This window comes from Heterodontus francisci, chromosome 30, assembly GCF_036365525.1.
Source record: "Heterodontus francisci isolate sHetFra1 chromosome 30, sHetFra1.hap1, whole genome shotgun sequence".
NCBI lineage: Eukaryota > Metazoa > Chordata > Chondrichthyes > Heterodontiformes > Heterodontidae > Heterodontus > Heterodontus francisci.
In genome coordinates this window covers 60,396,715-60,417,934 of record NC_090400.1, presented here as the reverse complement: position 1 = coordinate 60,417,934, position 21,220 = coordinate 60,396,715, and the positions used below count along the sequence as shown (strand labels likewise).

The window sequence follows — 21,220 nt, the reverse complement described above, 5'->3', positions numbered from 1 at the left end:
TAGAGACAGAGGAAGAGAGACAGAGGAAGAGAGACAGAGGAAGAGAGACAGAGGAAGAGAGACAGAGGAAGAGAGACAGAGGAAGAGAGACAGAGGAAGAGAGACAGAGGAAGAGAGACAGAGGAAGAGAGACAGAGGAAGAGAGACAGAGGAAGAGAGACAGAGGAAGAGAGACAGAGGAAGAGAGACAGAGGAAGAGAGACAGAGAGAGACAGAGAGACAGAGGAAGAGAGACAGAGGAAGAGAGACAGAGGAAGAGAGACAGAGGAAGAGAGACAGAGGAAGAGAGACAGAGGAAGAGAGACAGAGAAGAGAGACAGAGGAAGAGAGACAGAGGAAGAGAGGAGAGAGGAGAGAGAGAGGAGAGGGAGAGGAGAGAGGAGAGGAGAGGAGAGGAGAGAGGGAGAGGAGGAGAGGGAGAGGAGGAGAGGGAGAGGAGGAGAGGGAGAGGGGAGAGGGAGAGTGGAGAGGGAGAGGGGGAGAGGGAGAGGGGGAGAGGGAGAGAGGGAGAGGAGAGGGAGAGAGAGAGGAGAGGAAGAGAGGGAGAGGAAGAGAGGGAGAGGAGAGAGGGAGAGGAGAGAGGGAGAGGAAGAGAGGGAGAGGAAGAGAGGGAGAGGAAGAGAGGGAGAGGAAGAGAGGGAGAGGAAGAGGGGGAGAGGAAGAGAGGGAGAGGAAGAGAGGAGAGGAAGAGAGGGAGAGGAAGAGAGGGAGAGGAAGAGAGGGAGAGGAAGAGAGGGAGAGGAAGAGAGGGAGAGGAAGAGAGGGAGAGGAAGAGAGGGAGAGGAAGAGAGGGAGAGGAAGAGAGGGAGAGGAAGAGAGGGAGAGGAAGAGAGGGAGAGGAAGAGAGGGAGAGGAAGAGAGGGAGAGGAAGAGAGGGAGAGGAAGAGAGGGAGAGGAAGAGAGGGAGAGGAAGAGAGGGAGAGGAAGAGAGGGAGAGGAAGAGAGGGAGAGGAAGAGAGGGAGAGGAAGAGAGGGAGAGGAAGAGAGGGAGAGGAAGAGAGGGAGAGGAAGAGAGGGAGAGGAAGAGAGGGAGAGGAAGAGAGGGAGAGGAAGAGAGGGAGAGGAAGAGAGGGAGAGGAAGAGAGGGAGAGGAAGAGAGGGAGAGGAAGAGAGGGAGAGGAAGAGAGGGAGAGGAAGAGAGGGAGAGGAAGAGAGGGAGAGGAAGAGAGGGAGAGGAAGAGAGGGAGAGGAAGAGAGGGAGAGGAAGAGAGGGAGAGGAAGAGAGGGAGAGGAAGAGAGGGAGAGGAAGAGAGGGAGAGGAAGAGAGGGAGAGGAAGAGAGGGAGAGGAAGAGAGGGAGAGGAAGAGAGGGAGAGGAAGAGAGGGAGAGGAAGAGAGGGAGAGGAAGAGAGAGAGAGGAAGACCGCTGTTGCCTCCTGTTAATGCAGTTCAACCCATTTTTAATGGTTTTGATCTCACGCAGGTTAATGCAGTCAGAAAGTGATTCACATTCAGGATCCACTCCCCCAGCCCCCATCATGCAGTGTCAGGCACTCCCATAGACCACCTACCCACATCCTCCCCTCCTCAGATACACAGTACGATCCCACTCCTTCTCTACCCAATGAGGCCTCAACCAGGATCAATGTAACCGGGATCTGGGTCTCACTCACCTGACACGGGTGGTTTGGTGATTTCGAATAAGATGGCCCCAGACTCCATATCGCGAATCTTGAACCTTGTAAAATCGATGTTGTAAACGTTGTCCTCGGGAACACATAAATAATCTGGGGGGCGGGGGGCAGAAATATAAATTATTCCATGGAATCCCCACCCAAGGGGAAGATACTCATCACCAACAGAGCAAACCCACAGCAGCCCAAACACAAACATCACCCAAAGGACCCCGTCACCCTGAGGCCCATTCCCTCACCCCGAGGACCCCATCATCCTGAGCCCACCCCCTCCACCAGGGCCCCCATGCCTTGAGAACCTACTTGTTTAATTCCAAGGTCCCTCTGCGGGTAATATAATCACTAATTTGACCCCATCGTTATTCTGATCTGATCAAAGCCCGGAGAATGATGCACCAGGAAACAAAGATCAGAATCGCACCCCACACGCAAACTGCAAACTTGGAGCCAAAGTGCACCTTTAACATCAGAAAGTGTCCGAGATCATAATCAGACAAAATGTGACACCGGATTACTTACAGAATTAGGACAGGTGAGTAAAAGCTCAGTCAACAGGTCAATTTTAAGGAGAGTCTTAAAGGAGAGAGAGGCGGAGAGGTTTAGGGAGGGAATTCCAGAGATTAGGGCCCAGGCAGCTGAAGGCACCATACCCTTACTCAACAAAAAAAATCAATCTCAGTCTTGACCCCCAACATTCAGAGACATCTTTTTAGGGGAGAGAATTCCAGATTCCCACCGCCCTTTATGTGAAGAAGTGTTTTCTGACATCACCCCTGAACGGCCTGGCTCCAATTTTAAGGTTCTGCCCCCTTGTTCTGGACTCCCCCCCCCCGCCCCCCCCACCCCCCTCCAGAGGAAATAGTTTCTCTCTATCTACCCGATCAAATTCCTTTATCATCTTAACCACCTCAATTAGACCACTCCTTAATCTCCTACACTCGCGGGAATACAAGGCCTGTCCTATCCTCATAATTTAACCCTTTTAGTCCCCATCATTCTGGTGAATCTGTGTTGCACCCCCTCCAAGGCCGATATCTCCTTTAAGAGGTATGCTCGCTGCATTCTGCCTCAGTGTCTGGGAAGCTCCTCAGGAGCTCTTTCAACATTACAGGCGCTGTATAAATGCATGTTGTTGTTCTGAGGGTGGGGGTGGGGAGAAGTAGAAGACAAGACAGGACTGAAAATATTTGCCTGAACACTGAGTGTCAAACTGCCTCGACAACCCACCCCCAAAGACCTAACCTGCCCCCTTCCAAGCTGAGGACTGAATATTACTGCTCAGGGTTATAGTTACTGGGTGTGGATTGAGTTCCAATTATCTGCAATACTACAAGGAGAGGATTTCAGGTGTCAAAACACCCCAGAGAGGCAGAAAGGAACACTTCCTTACCACAATTAGGTTTTACACACACACACACACACACACACACACACACACAGTCAGTCACACACAGTCAGTCAGTCTCAGTCAGTCACACACACACAGACACACAGTCAGTCACACACACACAGACACACAGTCAGTCACACACACACAGTCAGTCACACACAGTCAGTCAGTCTCAGTCAGTCACACACACACAGACACACAGTCAGTCACACACACACAGTCAGTCACACACACACAGACACACAGTCAGTCACACACACACACAGTCAGTCACACACACACACAGAGTCAGTCACACACACACAGAGAGTCAGTCACACACACACACTGAGTCAGTCACACACACACACAGACACAGTGTCAGTCACACACACAGACACACAGTCAGTCACACACACAGACACAGTCAGTCACACACACACAGACACACAGTCAGTCACACACACACAGACACACAGTCAGTCACACACACAGACACAGTCAGTCACACACACACAGACACACAGTCAGTCACACACACAGAGTCAGTCACACACACACACACACACAGTCAGTCACACACACACAGAGAGTCAGACACACACACACACACAGAGTCAGTCACAGACACACAGAGAGTCAGTCACAGACACACAGAGAGTCAGTCACACACACACAGAGTCAGTCACACACACACACAGAGAGTCAGACACACACACACACACAGAGTCAGTCACACACACACACACAGAGTCAGTCACAGACACACAGAGAGTCAGTCACAGACACACAGAGAGTCAGTCACAGACACACAGAGAGTCAGTCACACACACACAGAGTCAGTCACACACACACACAGAGAGTCAGACACACACACACACACAGAGTCAGTCACAGACACACAGAGAGTCAGTCACACACACACAGAGAGTCAGTCACACACACACAGAGAGTCAGACACACACACACAGAGAGTCAGACACACACACACACACAGAGTCAGTCACACATACACAGAGTCAGACACACACACACAGTCAGACACACACACACACAGAGTCAGACACACACACACACAGTCAGTCACACACACACACACAGAGGCAGTCACACACACACACACAGTCAGTCACACATACACACAGTCAGTCACACACACACAGAGTCACACACACACACACAGAGTCACACACACACACACAGAGTCACACACACACACACAGAGGCAGTCACACACACACACAGTCAGTCACACACACACAGAGTCAGACACACACACACAGAGTCAGACACACACACACAGAGTCAGACACACACACACAGAGTCAGACACACACACACAGAGTCAGACACACACACACAGAGTCAGACACACACACACAGAGTCAGACACACACACACAGAGTCAGACACACACACACAGAGTCAGACACACACACAGTCAGTCACACACACAGTCAGTCACACACACACACACAGAGGCAGTCACACACACACACAGAGTCAGACACACACACACAGAGTCAGACACACACACAGAGAGTCAGACACACACACAGAGAGTCAGTCACACACACACAGAGAGTCAGTCACACACACACAGAGAGTCAGACACACACACACAGAGGCAGTCACACACACACACAGAGTCAGTCACACACACACAGAGAGTCAGACACACACACACACACAGTCAGTCACACACACACACACACACAGTCAGTCACACACACACAGAGAGTCAGACACACACACACACACAGAGTCAGTCACAGACACACAGAGAGTCAGTCACAGACACACAGAGAGTCAGTCACAGACACACAGAGAGTCAGTCACACACACACAGAGTCAGTCACACACACACAGAGAGTCAGACACACACACACACACAGAGTCAGTCACAGACACACAGAGAGTCAGTCACAGACACACAGAGAGTCAGTCACAGACACACAGAGAGTCAGTCACACACACACAGAGTCAGTCACACACACACAGAGAGTCAGACACACACACACAGAGAGTCAGACACACACACACACAGAGAGTCAGTCACACACACACAGAGTCAGACACACACACACAGAGTCAGACACACACACACAGAGTCAGACACACACACACACAGAGTCAGACACACACACACACAGTCAGTCACACACACACACACAGAGGCAGTCACACACACACACACAGTCAGTCACACACACACAGAGAGTCAGTCACACACACACAGAGAGTCAGACACACACACACAGAGGCAGTCACACACACACACAGAGTCAGTCACACACACACAGAGAGTCAGACACACACACACACACAGTCAGTCACACACACACACACACACAGTCAGTCACACACACACAGAGAGTCAGACACACACACACACACAGAGGCAGTCACACACACACACACAGACAGTCACACACACACAGAGTCAGTCACACACACACAGAGTCAGTCACACACACACACAGATTCAGTCACACACACACACAGATTCAGTCACACACACACAGAGTCAGTCACACACAGAGTCAGTCACACACAGAGTCAGTCACACACAGAGTCAGTCACACACAGAGTCAGTCACACACAGAGTCAGTCACACACAGAGTCAGTCACACACAGAGTCAGTCACACACAGAGTCAGTCACACACACTGAGTCAGTCACACACACTGAGTCAGTCACACACACTGAGTCAGTCACACACACTGAGTCAGTCACACACACTGAGTCAGTCACACACACTGAGTCAGTCACACACACTGAGTCAGTCACACACACACTGAGTCAGTCACACACACACTGAGTCAGTCACACACACACTGAGTCAGTCACACACACACTGTGAGTCAGTCACACACACACTGTGAGTCAGTCACACACACACTGTGAGTCAGTCACACACACACTGTGAGTCAGTCACACACACACTGTGAGTCAGTCACACACACACTGTGAGTCAGTCACACACACACTGTGAGTCAGTCACACACACACTGTGAGTCAGTCACACACACACTGTGAGTCAGTCACACACACACTGTGAGTCAGTCACACACACACTGTGAGTCAGTCACACACACACTGTGAGTCAGTCACACACACACTGTGAGTCAGTCACACACACACTGTGAGTCACACACACACTGTCAGTCACACACACACTGTGAGTCAGTCACACACACACTGTGAGTCAGTCACACACACACTGTGAGTCAGTCACACACACACAGAGTCAGTCACACACACACAGAGTCAGTCACACACACACACACAGAGTCAGTCACACACACACACAGAGTCAGTCACACACACACACAGAGTCAGTCACACACACACACAGAGTCAGTCACACACACACAGAGTCAGTCACACACACACAGAGTCAGTCACACACACACAGAGTCAGTCACACACACACAGAGTCAGTCACACACACACACAGAGTCAGTCACACACACACACAGAGTCAGTCACACACACACACAGAGTCAGTCACACACACACAGAGTCAGTCACACACACACACAGAGTCAGTCACACACACACACAGAGTCAGTCACACACACACAGAGTCAGACACACACACACAGTGGCAGTCACACACACACACACAGAGGCAGTCTCACACACACACAGAGTCAGTCACACACACACAGAGTCAGTCACACACACACAGAGTCAGTCACACACACACAGAGTCAGTCACACACACACAGAGTCAGTCACACACACACACAGATTCAGTCACACACACACACAGATTCAGTCACACACACACAGATTCAGTCACACACACACAGAGTCAGTCACACACACACAGAGTCAGTCACACACACACAGAGTCAGTCACACACAGAGTCAGTCACACACAGAGTCAGTCACACACAGAGTCAGTCACACACAGAGTCAGTCACACACAGAGTCAGTCACACACAGAGTCAGTCACACACAGAGTCAGTCACACACAGAGTCAGTCACACACAGAGTCAGTCACACACAGAGTCAGTCACACACAGAGTCAGTCACACACAGAGTCAGTCACACACAGAGTCAGTCACACACAGAGTCAGTCACACACAGAGTCAGTCACACACAGAGTCAGTCACACACAGAGTCAGTCACACACAGAGTCAGTCACACACAGAGTCAGTCACACACAGAGTCAGTCACACACAGAGTCAGTCACACACAGAGTCAGTCACACACAGAGTCAGTCACACACAGAGTCAGACACACACAGAGTCAGTCACACACAGAGTCAGACACACACAGAGTCAGTCACACACACTGAGTCAGTCACACACACTGAGTCAGTCACACACACTGAGTCAGTCACACACACTGAGTCAGTCACACACACTGAGTCAGTCACACACACACTGAGTCAGTCACACACACACTGAGTCAGTCACACACACACTGAGTCAGTCACACACACACTGAGTCAGTCACACACACACTGAGTCAGTCACACACACACTGTGAGTCAGTCACACACACACTGTGAGTCAGTCACACACACACTGTGAGTCAGTCACACACACACTGTGAGTCAGTCACACACACACTGTGAGTCAGTCACACACACACTGTGAGTCAGTCACACACACACTGTGAGTCAGTCACACACACACTGTGAGTCAGTCACACACACACTGTGAGTCAGTCACACACACACTGTGAGTCAGTCACACACACACTGTGAGTCAGTCACACACACACTGTGAGTCAGTCACACACACACTGTGAGTCAGTCACACACACACTGTGAGTCAGTCACACACACACACAGAGTCAGTCACACACACACACAGAGTCAGTCACACACACACAGAGTCAGTCACACACACACACAGAGTCAGTCACACACACACACAGAGTCAGTCACACACACACACAGAGTCAGTCACACACACACAGAGTCAGTCACACACACACAGAGTCAGTCACACACACACACAGAGTCAGTCACACACACACACAGAGTCAGTCACACACACACACAGAGTCAGTCACACACACACACACACAGTCAGTCACACACACACACACAGTCAGTCACACACACACACACACAGTCAGTCACACAGAGTCAGTCACACAGAGTCAGTCACACAGAGTCAGTCACACAGAGTCAGTCACACAGAGTCAGTCACAGAGTCAGTCACACAGAGTCAGTCACACAGAGTCAGTCACACAGAGTCAGTCACACACACACACACACACACACACAGTCAGTCACACACACACACAGAGTCAGTCACACACACACACACAGAGTCAGTCACACACACAGAGTCAGTCTCACACACACACAGAGTCAGTCTCACACACACAGAGTCAGTCACACACACAGAGTCAGTCACACACACACAAACACACACACACAGAGTCAGTCACACACAGAGTCAGTCACACACAGAGTCAGTCACACACAGAGTCAGTCACACACAGAGTCAGTCACACACAGAGTCAGTCACACACAGAGTCAGTCACACACACACACACACACAGAGTCAGTCACACACACACACACAGAGTCAGTCACACACACACACACACAGAGTCAGTCACACACACACACACAGAGTCAGTCACACACACACACACACACACAGAGTCAGTCACACACACACACACACATAGAGTCAGTCACACACACACACACAGAGTCAGTCACACACACACACACAGAGTCAGTCTCACACACACACACAGAGTCAGTCTCACACACACACACAGAGTTAGTCTCACACACACACACACAGAGTCAGTCACACACACACACAGAGTCAGTCACACACACACAGAGTCAGTCACACACACACACACAGAGTCAGTCTCACACACACACAGAGTCAGTCTCACACACACACAGAGTCAGTCTCACACACACACAGAGTCAGTCTCACACACACACAGAGTCAGTCTCACACACACACAGAGTCAGTCTCACACACACACAGAGTCAGTCTCACACACACACAGAGTCAGTCTCACACACACACACAGAGTCAGTCACACACACACACACAGAGTCAGTCACACACACACACACAGAGTCAGTCACACACACAGAGTCAGTCTCACACACACACAGAGTCAGTCTCACACACACAGAGTCAGTCACACACACAGTCAGTCACACACACAGAGTCAGTCACACACACAGAGTCAGTCACACACACAGAGTCAGTCACACACACAGAGTCAGTCACACACACAGAGTCAGTCACACACACAGAGTCAGTCACACACACACAGAGTCAGTCACACACAGAGTCAGTCACACACAGAGTCAGTCACACACAGAGTCAGTCACACACAGAGTCAGTCACACACAGAGTCAGTCACACACACACACACAGAGTCAGTCACACACACACACAGTCAGTCACACACACACACACAGTCAGTCACACACACACACACACATAGAGTCAGTCTCACACACACACACAGAGTCAGTCTCACACATACACACACAGAGTCAGTCACACACACACACAGAGTCAGTCACACACACACAGAGTCAGTCACACACACACACACAGAGTCAGTCACACACACACACACAGAGTCAGTCTCACACACACACAGAGTCAGTCTCACACACACACACAGAGTCAGTCTCACACACACACAGAGTCAGTCTCACACACACACAGAGTCAGTCTCACACACACACAGAGTCAGTCTCACACACACAGAGTCAGTCTCACACACACACAGAGTCAGTCTCACACACACACAGTCAGTCTCACACACACACAGTCAGTCTCACACACACACACAGAGTCAGTCTCACACACACACAGAGTCAGTCTCACACACACACAGAGTCAGTCTCACACACACACAGAGTCAGTCTCACACACACACAGAGTCAGTCACACACACACACAGAGTCAGTCACACACACACACAGTCAGTCACACACACACACAGTCAGTCACACACACACAAACACACACACAGAGTCAGTCTCACACACACAGAGTCAGTCTCACACACACAGAGTCAGTCTCACACACAGTCAGTCTCACACACACAGAGTCAGTCTCACACACACAGAGTCAGTCTCACACACACAGAGTCAGTCTCACACACACAGAGTCAGTCTCACACACACAGAGTCAGTCTCACACACACAGAGTCAGTCTCACACACACAGAGTCAGTCTCACACACACAGAGTCAGTCTCACACACACAGAGTCAGTCTCACACACACAGAGTCAGTCTCTCACACACAGAGTCAGTCTCTCACACACAGAGTCAGTCTCTCACACACAGAGTCAGTCTCTCACACACAGAGTCAGTCTCTCACACACAGAGTCAGTCTCTCACACACAGAGTCAGTCTCTCACACACAGAGTCAGTCTCTCACACACAGAGTCAGTCTCTCACACACAGAGTCAGTCTCTCACACACAGAGTCAGTCACACACACACTGAGTCAGTCACACACACACTGTGAGTCAGTCACACACACACTGTGAGTCAGTCACACACACACTGTGAGTCAGTCACACACACACTGTGAGTCAGTCACACACACACTGTGAGTCAGTCACACACACACTGTGAGTCAGTCACACACACACTGTGAGTCAGTCACACACACACTGTGAGTCAGTCACACACACACTGTGAGTCAGTCACACACACACTGTGAGTCAGTCACACACACACTGTGAGTCAGTCACACACACACTGTGAGTCAGTCACACACACACTGTGAGTCAGTCACACACACACTGTGAGTCAGTCACACACACACACAGAGTCAGTCACACACACACACAGAGTCAGTCACACACACACAGAGTCAGTCACACACACACACAGAGTCAGTCACACACACACACAGAGTCAGTCACACACACACACAGAGTCAGTCACACACACACAGAGTCAGTCACACACACACAGAGTCAGTCACACACACACACAGAGTCAGTCACACACACACACAGAGTCAGTCACACACACACACAGAGTCAGTCACACACACACACACACAGTCAGTCACACACACACACAGAGTCAGTCACACACACACACACACAGTCAGTCACACACACACACACACAGTCAGTCACACAGAGTCAGTCACACAGAGTCAGTCACACAGAGTCAGTCACACAGAGTCAGTCACACAGAGTCAGTCACAGAGTCAGTCACACAGAGTCAGTCACACAGAGTCAGTCACACACACACACACACACACACACAGTCAGTCACACACACACACAGAGTCAGTCACACACACACACACAGAGTCAGTCACACACACAGAGTCAGTCTCACACACACACAGAGTCAGTCTCACACACACAGAGTCAGTCACACACACAGAGTCAGTCACACACACACAAACACACACACACAGAGTCAGTCACACACAGAGTCAGTCACACACAGAGTCAGTCACACACAGAGTCAGTCACACACAGAGTCAGTCACACACAGAGTCAGTCACACACAGAGTCAGTCACACACACACACACACACAGAGTCAGTCACACACACACACACAGAGTCAGTCACACACACACACACACAGAGTCAGTCACACACACACACACAGAGTCAGTCACACACACACACACACACACAGAGTCAGTCACACACACACACACACATAGAGTCAGTCACACACACACACACAGAGTCAGTCACACACACACACACAGAGTCAGTCTCACACACACACACAGAGTCAGTCTCACACACACACACAGAGTTAGTCTCACACACACACACACAGAGTCAGTCACACACACACACAGAGTCAGTCACACACACACAGAGTCAGTCACACACACACACACAGAGTCAGTCTCACACACACACAGAGTCAGTCTCACACACACACAGAGTCAGTCTCACACACACACAGAGTCAGTCTCACACACACACAGAGTCAGTCTCACACACACACAGAGTCAGTCTCACACACACACAGAGTCAGTCTCACACACACACAGAGTCAGTCTCACACACACACAGAGTCAGTCTCACACACACACACAGAGTCAGTCACACACACACACACAGAGTCAGTCACACACACACACACAGAGTCAGTCACACACACAGAGTCAGTCTCACACACACAGAGTCAGTCACACACACAGTCAGTCACACACACAGAGTCAGTCACACACACAGAGTCAGTCACACACACAGAGTCAGTCACACACACAGAGTCAGTCACACACACAGAGTCAGTCACACACACAGAGTCAGTCACACACACAGAGTCAGTCACACACACACAGAGTCAGTCACACACAGAGTCAGTCACACACAGAGTCAGTCACACACAGAGTCAGTCACACACAGAGTCAGTCACACACAGAGTCAGTCACACACACACACACACAGAGTCAGTCACACACACACACACACACAGTCAGTCACACACACACACACACATAGAGTCAGTCTCACACACACACACAGAGTCAGTCTCACACATACACACACAGAGTCAGTCACACACACACACAGAGTCAGTCACACACACACAGAGTCAGTCACACACACACACACAGAGTCAGTCACACACACACACACAGAGTCAGTCTCACACACACACAGAGTCAGTCTCACACACACACACAGAGTCAGTCTCACACACACACAGAGTCAGTCTCACACACACACAGAGTCAGTCTCACACACACACAGAGTCAGTCTCACACACACAGAGTCAGTCTCACACACACACAGAGTCAGTCTCACACACACACAGTCAGTCTCACACACACACAGTCAGTCTCACACACACACACAGAGTCAGTCTCACACACACACAGAGTCAGTCTCACACACACACAGAGTCAGTCTCACACACACACAGAGTCAGTCTCACACACACACAGAGTCAGTCACACACACACACAGTCAGTCACACACACACACAGTCAGTCACACACACACAAACACACACACAGAGTCAGTCTCACACACACAGAGTCAGTCTCACACACACAGAGTCAGTCTCACACACAGTCAGTCTCACACACACAGAGTCAGTCTCACACACACAGAGTCAGTCTCACACACACAGAGTCAGTCTCACACACACAGAGTCAGTCTCACACACACAGAGTCAGTCTCACACACACAGAGTCAGTCTCACACACACAGAGTCAGTCTCACACACACAGAGTCAGTCTCACACACACAGAGTCAGTCTCACACACACAGAGTCAGTCTCACACACACAGAGTCAGTCTCACACACACAGAGTCAGTCTCTCACACACAGAGTCAGTCTCTCACACACAGAGTCAGTCTCTCACACACAGAGTCAGTCTCTCACACACAGAGTCAGTCTCTCACACACAGAGTCAGTCTCTCACACACAGAGTCAGTCTCTCACACACAGAGTCAGTCTCTCACACACAGAGTCAGTCTCTCACACACAGAGTCAGTCTCTCACACACAGAGTCAGTCTCTCACACACAGAGTCAGTCTCTCACACACAGAGTCAGTCTCTCACACACAGAGTCAGTCTCTCACACACAGAGTCAGTCTCACACACACAGAGTCAGTCTCACACACACAGAGTCAGTCTCACACACAGAGTCAGTCTCACACACAGAGTCAGTCTCACACACAGAGTCAGTCTCACACACAGAGTCAGTCACACACACAGAGTCAGTCACACACACAGAGTCAGTCACACACACAGAGTCAGTCACACACACAGAGTCAGTCACACACACACAGAGTCAGTCACACACACAGAGTCAGTCACACACACACAGAGTCAGTCACACACACACAGAGTCAGTCACACACACACAGAGTCAGTCACACACACACAGAGTCAGTCACACACACACAGAGTCAGTCACACACACACAGAGTCAGTCACACACACACACAGTCAGTCACACACACACACAGAGTCAGTCACACACACACACAGAGTCAGTCACACACACACACAGAGTCAGTCACACACACACACAGAGTCAGTCACACACACACAGAGTCAGTCACACACACAGAGTCAGTCACACACACACAGAGTCAGTCACACACACACACACACAGAGTCAGTCACACACACACACAGAGTCAGTCACACACACACACAGAGTCAGTCACACACACACACAGAGTCAGTCACACACACACACAGAGTCAGTCACACACACACACAGAGTCAGTCACACACACACACAGAGTCAGTCACACACACACACAGAGTCAGTCACACACACACACAGAGTCAGTCACACACACACACACAGAGTCAGTCACACACACAGAGTCAGTCACACACACAGAGTCAGTCACACACACACAGAGTCAGTCACACACACACAGAGTCAGTCACACACACACACACACAGAGTCAGTCACACACACACACACACAGAGTCAGTCACACACACACAGACAGAGTCAGTCACACACACACAGACTCAGTCACACACACACACAGAGTCAGTCACACACACACACACACAGTCAGTCACACACACACACACACAGAGTCAGTCACACACACAGAGTCAGTCACACACACACAGAGTCAGTCACACACACACAGAGTCAGTCACACACACACAGAGTCAGTCACACACACACAGAGCCAGTCACACACACACAGAGCCAGTCACACACACACAGAGCCAGTCACACACACAGAGTCACACACACACAGAGTCACACACACAGAGTCACACACACAGAGTCACACACACAGAGTCACACACACAGAGTCACACACACAGAGTCACACACACAGAGTCAGTCACACACACAGAGTCACACACACACACACAGAGTCACTCACACACACAGAGTCACTCACACACACACAGAGTCACTCACACACACACAGAGTCACACACACACACACAGAGTCACACACACACACACAGAGTCACACACACACACACAGAGTCACACACACACACACAGAGTCACACACACACAGAGTCACACACACACAGAGTCACACACACACACACACACAGAGTCAGTCACACACACACAGAGTCAGTCACACACACACAGAGTCAGTCACACACACACACAGAGTCAGTCACACACACACAGAGTCAGTCACACACACACACACACAGAGTCATTCACACACACACACAGAGTCATTCACACACACACACACACAGAGTCAGTCACACACACACACAGAGTCAGTCACACACACACAGTCAGTCACACACACACAGTCAGTCACACACACACAGTCAGTCACACACACAGAGTCAGTCACACACACAGAGTCAGTCACACACACACAGAGTCAGTCACACACACACAGAGTCAGTCACACACACACACACACAGAGTCAGTCACACACACACACAGAGTCAGTCACACACACACACAGAGTCAGTCACACACACACACACAGTCAGTCACACACACACACACACAGTCAGTCACACACACACACAGAGTCAGTCACACACACACACAGAGCCAGTCACACACACACACAGAGCCAGTCACACACACAGAGCCAGTCACACACACAGAGCCAGTCACACACACAGAGCCAGTCACACACACAGAGCCAGTCACACACACACAGAGCCAGTCACACACACAGAGCCAGTCACACACACAGAGCCAGTCACACACACACAGAGCCAGTCACACACACACAGAGCCAGTCACACACACACAGAGCCAGTCACACACACACAGAGCCAGTCACACACACACACAGTCAGTCACACACACACACAGTCAGTCACACACACAGAGTCAGTCACACACACAGAGTCAGTCACACACACACACACACAGAGTCAGTCACACACACAGAGAGTCAGTCACACACACACACACACAGTCAGTCACACACACACACACACACAGTCAGTCACACACACACACACACACAGTCAGTCACACACACACACACACAGAGTCAGTCACACACACACACACACAGAGTCAGTCACACACACAGTCACTGTCACACACACACAGTCACTGTCACACACACACAGTCACTGTCACACACACACAGTCACTGTCACACACACACAGTCACTGTCACACAGTCACACACACACAGTCACACACACACAGTCACACACACACAGTCACACACACACAGTCACACACACACAGTCACACACACACAGTCACTGTCACACACACACACAGTCACTGTCACACACACAGTCACAGTCACACACACACAGTCACACACACACAGTCACACACACACAGTCACACAGTCACACACACACAGTCACACACACACAGTCACACACACACACACTGTCACACACACACAGTCACTGTCACACACACAGTCACTGTCACACACACACAGTCACTGTCACACACACACACAGTCACTGTCACACACACAGTCACAGTCACACACACAGTCACAGTCACACACACACACAGTCACAGTCACAGTCACACACACACAGTCACAGTCACACACACACACAGTCACAGTCACACACACACACAGTCACAGTCACACACACACAGTCACAGTCACACACACACAGTCACAGTCACACACACACAGTCACAGTCACACACACACACACACAGTCACAGTCACAGTCACACACACAGTCACTGTCACACACACACAGTCACTGTCACACACACACACAGTCACTGTCACACACACACACAGTCACTGTCACACACACACACAGTCACACACACACAGTCACACACACACACAGTCACACACACACAGTCACACACACACAGTCACAGTCACACACACACAAACAAACACTGTCACACACACAAACAAACACTGTCACACACACAAACAAACACTGTCACACACACACAAACACTGTCACACACACACACACAAACACTGTCACACACACACAAACACTGTCACACACACAAACACTGTCACACACACAAACACTGTCACACACACACAAACACTGTCACACACACACTGTCACACACACACAAACACTGTCTCACACACACACACACAAACACTGTCTCACACACACACACACAAACACTGTCTCACACACACACACACACAAACACTGTCTCACACACACACACACAAACACTGTCTCACACACACACACAAACACTGTCTCACACACACACACAAACACTGTCTCACACACACACACAAACACTGTCACACACACAAAGTCTCACACAAACACTCAGTCACTGTCACACACACACAAACACTGTCACACACACACACAAACACTGTCACACACACAAAGTCACACACACAAACACTCACAGTCACTGTCACACACACACACACAAACACTGTCACACACACAAAGTCACACACACAAAGTCACACACACAAAGTCACACACACAAAGTCACACACACAAAGTCACACACACAAAGTCACACACAGTCACTGTCACACACACACACACAAACACTGTCACACACACAAACACTGTCACAAACACACACAGTCACAGTCACACACACAGTCACAGTCACACACACAGTCACAGTCACACACACAGTCACAGTCACACACACAGTCACAGTCACACACACAGTCACAGTCACACACAGTCACAGTCACACACAGTCACAGTCACAGTCACACACACAGTCACAGTCACAGTCACACACACAGTCACAGTCACAGTCACACACACAGTCACAGTCACAGTCACACACAGTCACAGTCACAGTCACACACACACAGTCACAGTCACACACACACAGTCACAGTCACACACACACAGTCACAGTCACACAGTCACAGTCACACAGTCACACAGTCACAGTCACAGTCACAGTCACACAGTCACACAGTCACTGCCACACACAGACACTGCCACACACAGACACTGCCACACACAGACACTGCCACACACAGACACTGCCACACACAGACACTGCCACACACACAAACACTGTCACACACACACAGTCACTGTCACACACACACAGTCACTGTCACACACACACACAGTCACTGTCACACACACACACAGTCACTGTCAGTCACACACACACAGTCACACACACAAACACTGTCTCTCACACATACACACACACAGTCACTGTCACTGTCACACACACTCACAGTCACACACACACACTCACAGTCACAGTCAAACACAGTCACAGTCACACACAGTCACAGTCACACACAGTCACAGTCACACACAGTCACAGTCACACACAGTCACAGTCACACACAGTCACAGTCACACACAGTCACAGTCACACACAGTCACAGTCACACACAGTCACAGTCACAGTCAGTCACACACAGTCACAGTCACACACACAGTCACAGTCACACACACAGTCACAGTCACACACACAGTCACAGTCACACACACACACAGTCACACACACACACAGTCACTGTCACACACACACACACAGTCACTGTCACACACACACACACAGTCACTGTCACACACACACACAGTCACTGTCACACACACACACAGTCACACACACACACTCACAGTCACAGTCACACACAGTCACAGTCACACACAGTCACAGTCACACACAGTCACAGTCACACACAGTCACAGTCACACACAGTCACAGTCACACACAGTCACAGTCACACACAGTCACAGTCACACACAGTCACAGTCACACACAGTCACAGTCACACACAGTCACAATCACAGTCAGTCACACACAGTCACAGTCAGTCACACACAGTCACAGTCACACACACAGTCACAGTCACAGTCACACACACAGTCACAGTCACAGTCACACACACAGTCACAGTCACACACACAGTCACAGTCACACACACACACAGTCACTGTCACACACACACACACAGTCACTGTCACACACACACACACAGTCACTGTCACACACACACACACAGTCACTGTCACACACACACACAGTCACTGTCACACACACACACAGTCACTGTCACACACACACACAGTCACACACACACACAGTCACTGTCACACACAGTCACTGTCACACACAGTCACTGTCACACACAGTCACTGTCACACACAGTCACAGTCACACACAGTCACAGTCACACACAGTCACAGTCACACACAGTCACAGTCAGTCACAGTCACAGACAGTCACAGTCACAGACAGTCACAGTCACAGACAGTCACAGTCACACACAGTCACACACAGTCACAGTCACACACAGTCACAGTCACACACAGTCACAGTCACACACAGTCACAGTCACACACAGTCACAGTCACAGTCACACACAGTCACAGTCACAGTCACACACAGTCACAGTCACTCACAGTCACACACAGTCACAGTCACACACAGTCACAGTCACACACAGTCACAGTCACACACAGTCACACACAGTCACACACAGTCACACACAGTCACACACAGTCACACACAGTCACACACAGTCTCACACAGTCAGTCACACAGTCAGTCACACAGTCAGTCACACAGTCAGTCACACAGTCAGTCACACACAGTCACACAGTCAGTCACAGTCACAGTCAGTCACAGTCACAGTCAGTCACAGTCACAGTCACACACACAGTCACAGTCACACACACACACAGTCACAGTCACACACAGTCACAGTCACACACAGTCACAGTCACACACAGTCACAGTCACAGTCACACACACACACACAGTCACTGTCACACACACACACAGTCACAGTCTCACACAGTCACAGTCACACACACAGTCACAGTCACAGTCACACACAGTCACAGTCACACACAGTCACAGTCACACACAGTCACAGTCACACACAGTCACAGTCACACACAGTCACAGTCACACACAGTCACAGTCACACACAGTCACAGTCACACACAGTCACAGTCACACACAGTCAGTCACAGTCACACACAGTCAGTCACAGTCACACACAGTCACAGTCACAGTCACAGTCACAGTCACAGTCACACACAGTCACACAGTCAGTCACACAGTCAGTCACACAGTCAGTCACACAGTCACACACACAGTCACAGTCACAGTCACACAGTCACAGTCACACACACAGTCACAGTCACACACACACACAGTCACAGTCACACACAGTCACAGTCACACACAGTCACAGTCACAGTCACACACAGTCACAGTCACAGTCACACACAGTCACAGTCACAGTCACACACAGTCACAGTCACACACAGTCACACACACACACAGTCACACACACACACAGTCACACACACACACAGTCACTGTCACACACAGTCACTGTCACACACACACACAGTCACAGTCTCACACAGTCACAGTCACACACACACACAGTCACAGTCACACACACACACAGTCACTCACACACACACACAGTCACTGTCACACACACAGTCACAGTCACAGTCACACACAGTCACAGTCACACACACACACAGTCACACACACACACAGTCACACACACACACAGTCACTCACACACACAGTCACTCACACACACACACACAGTCACTGTCACACACACAGTCACTGTCACACACACAGTCACAGTCACACACAGTCACAGTCACAGACAGACACAGTCACAGACAGTCACAGTCACACACAGTCACAGTCACAGTCACACACAGTCACAGTCACACACAGTCACAGTCACACACAGTCACAGTCACACACAGTCACAGTCACACACAGTCACAGTCACACACAGTCACAGTCACACACAGTCACAGTCACACACAGTCACAGTCACACACAGTCACAGTCACAGACAGTCACAGTCACAGACAGTCACAGTCACAGACAGTCACAGTCACAGACAGTCACAGTCACAGTCACACACAGTCACAGTCACAGACAGTCACAGACAGTCACAGTCACAGTCACAGACAGTCACAGTCACAGACAGTCACAGACAGTCACAGTCACAGACAGTCACAGTCACAGTCACAGACAGTCACAGTCACAGACAGTCACAGTCACAGACAGTCACAGTCACAGACAGTCACAGTCACAGACAGTCACAGTCACAGACAGTCACAGTCACAGACAGTCACAGACAGTCACAGTCACAGACAGTCACAGTCACAGACAGTCACAGTCACAGACAGTCACAGTCACAGTCACAGTCACAGTCACAGTCACTCAGTCACACTCACAGTCACTCAGTCACACTCACAGTCACTCAGTCACACTCACAGTCACTCAGTCACACTCACAGTCACTCACAGTCACTCACAGTCACTCACAGTCACTCACAGTCACTCACAGTCA

At 50.1% G+C, this 21,220-nt stretch overlaps 1 protein-coding gene across 1 annotated transcript in view; it reads right to left on the bottom strand.

Annotated features, from left to right (window-relative positions):
- LOC137346449 (protein unc-119 homolog A-like) overlaps positions 1 to 21,220 on the bottom strand; it is a 60,995-nt gene that overhangs the window by 8,922 nt on the left and 30,853 nt on the right. The window contains exon 2 of the mRNA XM_068009899.1: positions 1,613 to 1,726. Coding sequence (XP_067866000.1) covers positions 1,613 to 1,726 — 114 coding nt within the window. The remainder of the gene's footprint in view (positions 1 to 1,612; positions 1,727 to 21,220) is intronic.